This window comes from Gadus chalcogrammus, chromosome 23 (assembly GCF_026213295.1).
Source record: "Gadus chalcogrammus isolate NIFS_2021 chromosome 23, NIFS_Gcha_1.0, whole genome shotgun sequence".
Lineage (NCBI taxonomy): Eukaryota > Metazoa > Chordata > Actinopteri > Gadiformes > Gadidae > Gadus > Gadus chalcogrammus.
In genome coordinates, this window is record NC_079434.1 from 12,962,887 (window position 1) to 12,972,445 (window position 9,559).

The window sequence follows — 9,559 nt, forward strand, 5'->3', positions numbered from 1 at the left end:
CGCGTAATATACTTTATATGTAAAAATGCACACATAAGTTTAAACAGCTTCAGATTGCTGGCCTACTCATATCCACAGTATTGAATTGAATGTGCACTTCATGTAAGACTGCTGCAGATGGTGAACTATATGCAGAGCTTTAAATCATGCAACAATATCACCAATAACATTAATTAAATATGAATCAGTTATAAAATGGCAAATAGATGTACTCTATATAATCTATACATTAGTTTCAAGTAATTGACCCAAGACCATGTCAATGGGGGTAAATTACTAAATTGCGCCACCATCTGATTGTATTAAATCACTGTTATCACCATCTGTTAAAATTTGATTTGAGTATTCTCCTGGAAAAAACATTTACATAAATTATGCTAACATATAAACATACGTTTATAGAAACAACATGGAATGACAGGTGACAAGTCATATTGTTTATTGTAATTGAGAAAATATAGCTTAATAGCCATAACGGAGCCAAAAACTCACGTCATAGGCATTTTTGGATTTGTACAAGAAAATATACACTGGAGAATACATATAGATTACAAACTCTAAAGCAGCTATAGACGATGACAAAAATGATCATTTTGTACCAGCAATGGTTCCTTCTGTTCAGTAAATAGGTCTATGCTCTATTATCGACATGCATTTGTTATTATAGTTATATCACATCTGTTCTTGTGGTACGGTTGCATGTGTGTCTTTCCTCATGTTCCGTTCTATGCCTTCTTTCCGCACATCGAGTTGGTCTTGCGGCAGAAGCAGATGGTGTTAAAGAATCGACACTGGCAGCTTGCGCACGGGTCACAGCAGCGGGAATTGGGTAGGCAGCCTTCGGAAACCTTGGTGCACCTTGGAGCATCGGGGAGCTTAGCCACTTTAGGAGGCGGCCCTTTGGGGTATGCCGGGCGCACCCTGGGCCGCTGTAAAGGAAGCACAACAGGAGGGCAAAGGGGTTGTGGATGTCTTGTGGTTGGGGTCGACTTGTAGTTCAAGACTGAGGGGCTGAGAGCACGTCATTCCTTGAGAATTCCCCTTCCTATCAATTGTTATATTCCATAACTGTGTCAGATTTATCCCCCACACTAGCAGGTCAAGTTATGGCCATAGGCTGCACTGATGTACCAAGAAGGACATGTAATATTTAAAATCCAATGCAGCTAATCTGATAAGGCAACCTATATTAAGATGGATAACCCAGACTATCGCACATTAATGAATTCCAACTATGTTCTTGTTTATACAATGATGTATATATTTTTATATTAGCGCTCTATTGCCAATAAACGGTTCAATGGTTCATATCTGACACTGCCTGTTATGTTTCAACCTGAGAGCGAGCGCTGGAGAGAGATACGAAGGAAGGTCTGGAACGAAAGACGAAGAGCGCAATGATTGAGACAGAATTTCACCTTACCATCTCATAGACTCTTTGCCGCTCGTACATTCTTCGTGCAAACAGTGGCCTCTGTTTGCCTTGGATGAGGAAATCTGTTATGGCACAAAACACACAAAAAACAAGGCGTCTTTATAGTGTCCATTAGAGTTAGATCATCAATTTACTTCAGAAGAACCAACTGAAGAGGCTGATATCACAGGAGTTATTTAAATAGGAACCAGATAAAGGTTGTTGAAATACAAATTGTAGTGTGTGTGTGTGTGTGTGTGTTTGTGTGTGCGAGATGCTCTGATAAAAAGGTGTGCATACATTTTCAACAGACATGCCGAATATGTGTGTACAGTACAGTGTAGGTGTTTCACAAATCTTAATGTAGATGGTCAAAAGAGGCAAAAAAAGGTTGGACTAGACACTATTACATTCCAATGGAGGTATAATCTAATTTAGGAGCAAGGAATGTAGAATGGACTCTTCTTCTACGCACTCAAAAGAGCATAAATCAGCCAACGGGCATTAAGTAGCTTGCCTGATGTGCCGGCACTGAATCATTATCATTACTTCTTAAAGATTATGCCTTGTCCCACACTTTACAAGCCCTTTAAAAGGACCATTCCATACATTTTAACGGATCACAATTGTCGATCCCTGCTAGTAGAGGCCAACTGAAATCACAACATATTAATTTGTTAGGAATCAAATTCGCCTGAAACACAGTCATAAAATAGCAGTCACACCTCAATATAGTCCAGCCATGAAAAAAGGGTTGCATATACTATCCATCCCGAAGTAATCTAGAACTGATGTACTTCTTTAAGTAGTGTCACTTGACTAATGGCTCAGTCACCTCCCCCCCTTCGGCCCAGGCTGTGGGCCGGCTAACCCCAGAACTTCTGCTATTACACAGTACGAATGCTTGATCCGAGGTAAATTTATCACAGACAGCATCAAATCCCTGGCACCGCTTGAAGGGCTCCCTATTAGGACACAAACCTGAGATTTCACAGATTACTTTAAAAGCACACTAGACATGCCAAACTCTTATGAGGTATCTAGGGTGTGACCATTGATATTCACATGCAGCCCTATTGGCAGATCCATGCAAGTCAAGGCTTATAACTTAAGGCATCTGTGCATTCACCTTCAGAGATCCCTAGGCTCTGGAACACCCTAACAGCGGGAATAAGGCGTTAACCCCTAGCAATTGAGTGGTTTGTTAAAAGAATGCGAGAATATCTGTTTTGAGTTGATTGTGTCTGTATCTAGATTTTAGACTGCTCCTTGCTAATTTCTCTTCCCTTATTGATGAATCCATTTTGTTGGTCAATCTAAGGTGTGTGAATGGAGCACTGGTGGAGAAACGAAGGGAGGGAGCAGAGGGTTTGCTCTTTTGATTGTTTTGGTTTAAAAGGTTGATCTCGCTTGTTTTTATTCTGAACTTTACGTTTATGTATAACACTTTTATATGGCTATTTTGAATGATGCATATATTTAAGGGAATAAAGAGAAGGTTTTTTAATGCATAAATCGCTTTTAAAGGCCCAATCTGCAATTTTCTGCCACTAGGTGGCTCTCTCTTAAAACAAACAAACAAAAGTCTTAGTTTGATGACGTCGTTTAGTAGCATGGGCTCATTTCCAGTGGAAATCAAGCTGACCAAGCAGGACTCATTTTCACAGACGAGGTAATGCAATGAAAGATTTATTCACGTTAAATTTAATCACACGTCATTTCATTGTAATGATATAGCCACAACTGATTAGTTAGTCAAATTAGCATTACCCTGCTAATTTTAGTTAATTAGATTACGCAAACATCTAATTTTTTGAGGTACGGTTCAGGTGCGTTCATAAATAGCAGGTCACCGTTATCCAACAATGGTAGAAAGGTTGCAGTGAACAAATGTTTCCTGGCCTGCATTCTGAAGCAAGATTATTTTAAAGTTTTTCAATATGTAGTTTAAAATATTTATTTTCATCAATAAAAAAATAACAGGTATTTGTACAAATTCACCCTTTCAATTTCAACCTTGTGGGTTGTTAAAAGCTTTGGCATTTTATTTGGTAGCTCTTTACCATTTGAAAAAAACATTAATTTATTTTTATCTATATTTAAAACCAATTTAAATTCTGACAGCTGTGACTGTAAAACATCAAAAGCAGACTGCAGGAAATAAAACGTTTCTACCATTGAAGGGGATAACATATATACAACAGTATCATTTGTATAGAAATGACAGGCAGCATTGGATATTTTGTCACAAAGATTGTTTATATATATTGAGAACAACAGTGGCCCTAGTATGGAACCCTGGGGCACGCCCTTTAAAAGAGGAAGAAAGGAGGACGAAGACCCAGCAAACTGGACACATTGGGTTCGCACTGACAAATAATTTGAAAACCAGTTTACGGCCTGCCTGGATAAACCAATTTTGTGTAGTCTATCTGCCAAGGTGGCACGGTCAACCATATCAAATGTCTTGGAGAGATCAATAAAAACAGTGATTCAATAATATCGTTAGCAACTTTTAAGGCTGCAGTAATTGTGCCATGTCATTTTCTAAAACCTGATTGGTGTTCGGATAAAATATTACTCATGTCAAGAACTTCTTTAAGTTGGTCACTGACAGACTTTAAGGACTTGAGCTTAACACATAGTTAAAAAATTGGCCTGTAATTGTTTAACACTGTAGGATCGCCTCCTTTAAACAGAGGCAGGACAAGGGCAGATTTCCAAATGTTAGGAATCTTATTGTTGAGAAATGTAAAAATGGGTCAGAGATTCTGCTATAAAGTCTAAACCCACTTCAAAAATAATGGCTCAAGCTTGTCAGGACCTGCAGATTTAGCAGGGCCAGATGTTTTAGTGCTCTCTGGACCTCAATTATGTCCAGTGGAACAATATTAAAAGATTGAACAGAATGTGTTTAGCCAAGCAATGTTATCCATGGTCACAACAATCATACTTAAAATAGCGTTTTCAGCGTTCATAGCACATCGTAGTAGGCTTGATCGATATTTAAATGTCACATCATTAAATAAGATCGTTTTTACTGTATTGAAAATCTAAGAAATTTGAAATTACGCACAGCTGGTGCAACAGGTTGACTTGCTAATTATGTATAACTATCCTGCATTGGAAGTCATTGCCAGTCAGATTCATGTTTTTAAACCAAACCTTTGTTTTAATTGCATAAGCAGAAAAGCATTGTAATAAACCATCATATGTATAGAGACACAAACAAAGAATGCAAGTAGTACTACATAAAACACATGACAGCTCTTTCAATGTAGCCAAATAAATGTTGTCAGCTGATGATATCCTCTCTGCATCTCAAGGTACAATATGTTACAGGCAGACCGATCTCATTGGATGTATCAATGTAAACTGTTGAGACCTGGAGATCTCATCTAGCGGTGGCAACTGGAAGAGGGACGGCCTCAGCAGGCGGCACAACAAGAGTGAGCAGAATAGTGTGAGAGATACATGACCAATACCCAGACCCAAACCCACATGGCCAGCACACTTGGTCCATGGCGGCAGTATTATAATTACTATAACAACATCACTCCTGTTATGTTCTTTGGAAATATCTTCCTGGAAGTGTATGGCTGGTATTCTATTCTTGTTATAAAAATGTATATTCTATATTTCCATACTGCAATACATTCATATTTGCAATGAATGTATTTACATGAAAAATGAAAACAATGTAATAAAGTGCAGCTCGAGTGCGAAGGAATGAGGTTGTAGTTCAGCTCTTATCACTTGTCTCTTGTTGTGGAGAGCAGGCCCCTGTGAGGTCAAAGACATTGCATTCAGATGTGTAGGAATAACCACGTTTTGACATCTCAGATAAATATAGACCAGGGCCATACCACTATTTATTATAGTAGACAGTAGAAATTTCAAAGCTCTGCTATTCCAGTCTCTGATAGATATAGTCCTCGTCAAAACTAATATCTTCACCTTCTGCTGGATGCTAATGGAGTGGAGTGTATAGCTTAGTGTTCATTTAAAACAACCAACACCACATACCCTTTATAAAACATCACATTTCATGTAGGACCAGTGATTATTTTTTCTGACATGGAAAGGTCTTCAACTCCAGGCTCTAGAAAACAGTGGATAAGTTATACTCAGTATTCCTAGCCTATCTGATGGTGAGTCAGTGGATGGGGCTGTGGTGGAGGCTGCTAGGTAGAACAGACCTCAAGATGCTTTCAAGGTCTCCTGCTAGAAGTTGAGGAGGATTGTCCTCCTGTTTGGTAACTACACATATTGAGCATGTTCCAAAAACTGATAATACATTGATGGCAAAAATTAAGGCAAGGGATACTTACGAAATAACGGACAACCCTTCATAACATGCCTCTGTGAAATTGAACACAAGCACAGAATATAGTCTTGGTTTATGAACTTAGTGAGAAAAATACTGCATGCTAGGATAACTGTTAGTACTATACTTGAATAGCGTAGCCCAATGGGTGCTTCCCTGTCTAAGAGAGCACTATCTCTCCTCCTGTCAGATAATCTTCTTGGGTCCTTTGAGTCACAGGTATATTTATGCTTCACATGCCCAGCCTCGGCAAGTCAGAGCAAACTGGACTGAATAATCGTGAACCAAATCGAGTGAGCAATAGAATAAAAAAAATCACATTTTAAATAGCTATCTAGTTTGTCGACTTCCATCCTCACGCTCTGTGTTTCCCGTATTTCTCGGATGCTAAGGGTTAAAGGGCAGATGGCGCTGTTAAAACTCGAAAAATTGCCCAGGACGTTACCCTAATAAAAAGGAAAGATATCTTTCCTCTTTACAAATGATTGGAAACATTTAGGATATTGTAAGTGCACAAGAAAAATAAAAATATATAATGTAGGTCTAGGATGTTTTTGATATTTTGATGCCTAAACCTTACATATATACCTTTAAATGGCCACTATATGAACAGGATGTGATTTAACTTATAAAATGAGACCTTCAAAAACCCAGACTGAAAAAAACAAAAAAAACAGACTGTGGGCTGATTTTGTTTGGGAAAAACTCAGGAAGAGTTTCTTATGCATAATACCTTTCATATTTAAACTAATATTTAACCTCTCTAATATTTTGTCTTCTCTGGTGGCTGGATGCTATGAAGACGTTAGTAGATGTTAGGGCTTTTTTTAATTATTTGATGGGTTGTCTTTCCCTGCAGTGTAATGGGGAAACCCGGCACAATACTTTGATCCCATGGGTGGGGCTTGTGTGGTACGACTTTGTTAGGGATGCGCTCTGGCCAAAAGGGGGCGTTTCTGAAATGTTGTCCTGGGGTTTGCTGATTGGCTAGGTGCATTGTGTCTGTGAATGTCCCTGGTTCTAGGACTAATCTTTTCGAAGAGTTCTGTGTATCTGTTGGTTACAGTATTTATTTTTTTAACCCCACTTGTATGCAAGTCATTGCTATTGTGTTATAATTTCAATAGTTTATATTTAGTTTAAGATTTTTTATTTGATTATTCTGCCTCATACAAAATCACAATAGCCAAAATAAATAATGAAATGATAAATGAACTTACATTTCAACCTGCAGTACATATTTCACAACTAGCCATTATGATAGTCTATAATTTATAGTAAGAACAGTAGGCCTATAGCCTGCAACTTACCCATCCAGTCCTTCAAAGCGCCTTCTTATTTAAAAGGAAGCTCTATAGCCTCGCTTATCGCTACCATCTTGACGAACCTCTTAACTAATCGCTTCGATAGACAATTACGAAGGACTAAATCAGTTAAACCTTTAAACAGTTTCTTAAATGGGCATGTCATGCTGATAACGTATGGAACCATAAACATGTCAATCTTAAAATGGAACATAGACATCTATGGTCGGGGAGTTATTCATCTGAATCGACTTTAACAGGCTCATAAAAGTGTATTGCATGTAAGAATTCCACTGTCACAAACAGCACCAACACGTCCAGCAAGATCCGATGCAACATTCCAAAAATTGCGCTGTTTGCACAATATTTTATTTGCACGAATCACGTCTCCTCCAACCCAAACTATCTATCGCTATAAAGACAAAATAAAAAGAATAGGCCTAAAGCAACTCATATGTCCGATCGCATGTTTTTATTAGGCCTATATATAAGATAAGATAAGATGATACTTTGTCTGTTACACAAGGGTTACAGAAATGTTTATGTGACATGGCTCCAGTAACAAATAAACATTCACACAGACATAAAGTGTGTTGAGGTAGGGTTCTGATATTGGTAGCACGGTGCCGCCTAAAACGCCTTCAAAGTGTCAATATCAACAACATAGACGTATCCTAAATAAAAAAGTAGCCCTATAAATGGATGCTATCACCACTATTTCCAGATAGACCGACTTGTATTGACACCTGATTAACAGACGAAAGTAAAACTCATTCGCAAATATTCCTTGGATATTATTTTCAAACTAATTATTTTGAATTACTAATTATTTAACCTTTTATTAATTTGCTAGAGCTATTAATAGCTTTTTAGTAATGTCCTAATTGTTCTTTACATTTCAGCTTTCAAGCACATCGAAGCAAGAAAATAAGTTTATAGCCATGTCACAAATACAAAAAAAGAACAGATTTTGGAACAGAGTAGTAGACTATTGTAATCACTTTAAATGATCCAATATGCACTGCACTGAGAAGGAACAGCTTGTAAGAAAACATGGCCTACGCATCCTCACCTGAGTTATGAGCAGATTTACCGGGGCCCGTTAATCTGCTGCGGATAAATTTGCCGTCACTTTTTGATAAAAGTCTAGCATTTAAGCATTTCAGCTGGAGAAGCAACAAACACAAAAATATCGAGAACTTCATTCCGACTCTACAGTTATATCCTAAGTTTGTCAGCAAGTTGTCCGTGGAAAAACAGACGTCCTCTCCTTGCGAGAGCTCAACACTTCATTATTGATGTCTCTTTTCTCCCTCACTCTCCTCCAGACAAGGACACGCCCCGTCCCATCATGACCCGTTACTCACTAACCTAGTGGTCCACCTTATTTTTCCTTCCGGGTAATTCCCTCTCTGTTTTTGCGCTCCCTACACCTGCTCAAGCTTGTTTGACATGACTCACTGAAGGTAAAAGTAGCAGAATATCAGCATTTATAAAACATGGCCTAATACATAACATAATTACATCTGAAGTGTATTTTTACCTTATGTCAAAGTGTAAGAGTCAAGTCTTAATTTCCCAACCACCATGTTAGATAACGATTACATTTTCCTGGTTGGATTCTCCCAGCCTTGTCTTTGTTCATCTCACATGCTGACAAGTTTGAGGAAACAGGCCAAAGCCGTTAAACGTGTCCAACAAACAGTGCTTTGATGAATAGTCTAATCTCAGGGATTTACCCATTTCCAGGGTGTCACGGGAAAATGTATCCTCATAATATCGAATTAAATATCAAATGAAATACAAATTATACAACCTTGTTTACTTGGTGGATGGCTGCGTGGTCATGTGCGCTGTTTTTCCCACACTTTGGTGGCTGGCCATCGTCTAAATCTGCCGTAAAATTTAGTCCCATGAACCACATTTAAACTGACTAATATGGTTCATTCGGGCCCTAGTTGTCTTCGTGTCCAACGCGGTGCTAAAGACCAGCGATGGTAAATATTGGGTTAGGTCATTTTTTACATCGAGCACATAACGAATAAAATAGGGGCACCAAATACAAGGCCACTCAACCCTACCCACTTAGCATGGGCTGAACCAAAGTTGAATGGTCTCATGACATGCCACCAGCTGTGGTGTGATTAGCCGACAAGCCGTTTTGGAAATCTGCCCCAAGATGAGCGACGTTTGCTACAGTCCACTGGGTAGGCTGGTAGACTGATCTATCCAGCACACATCTAGGTGGACACGCCCACCTGTGATGTCATAATGAGCAGTTTTCCAAAACGGATTGTAACGGCTAATCACACCACACCTGGTGGCATGTCATGGGACCTTTATCAAACCCTCAACACCTAGAGAGCAAAAGGTGAACAAAGACCACAGTGGCAACTGGCAACAAACAGCACAAAACGAAGCTAACAGGCAGGGACACAAAAAGTGCATGTATCCAAAAAGCATGAGCTTGATGGAGCATCCGGAGACCAGGAAAAACTGATGAGGCCTTTAATC

At 38.8% G+C, this 9,559-nt stretch overlaps 1 protein-coding gene across 1 annotated transcript; it reads right to left on the reverse strand.

Moving 5' to 3' along the window:
• Positions 1–427: 427 nt before the first annotated feature.
• LOC130377540 (agouti-signaling protein-like) lies at positions 428–8,346 on the reverse strand. The gene is made up of 3 exons (XM_056584699.1): positions 8,118–8,346; positions 1,424–1,497; positions 428–929 (listed from the first exon to the last, which is right to left on the reverse strand). Exons 1-3 carry the CDS (start codon positions 8,248–8,250, stop codon positions 726–728), a joined length of 411 nt encoding a protein of 136 aa, XP_056440674.1. The 5' UTR covers positions 8,251–8,346; the 3' UTR covers positions 428–725.
• Positions 8,347–9,559: the final 1,213 nt, after the last annotated feature.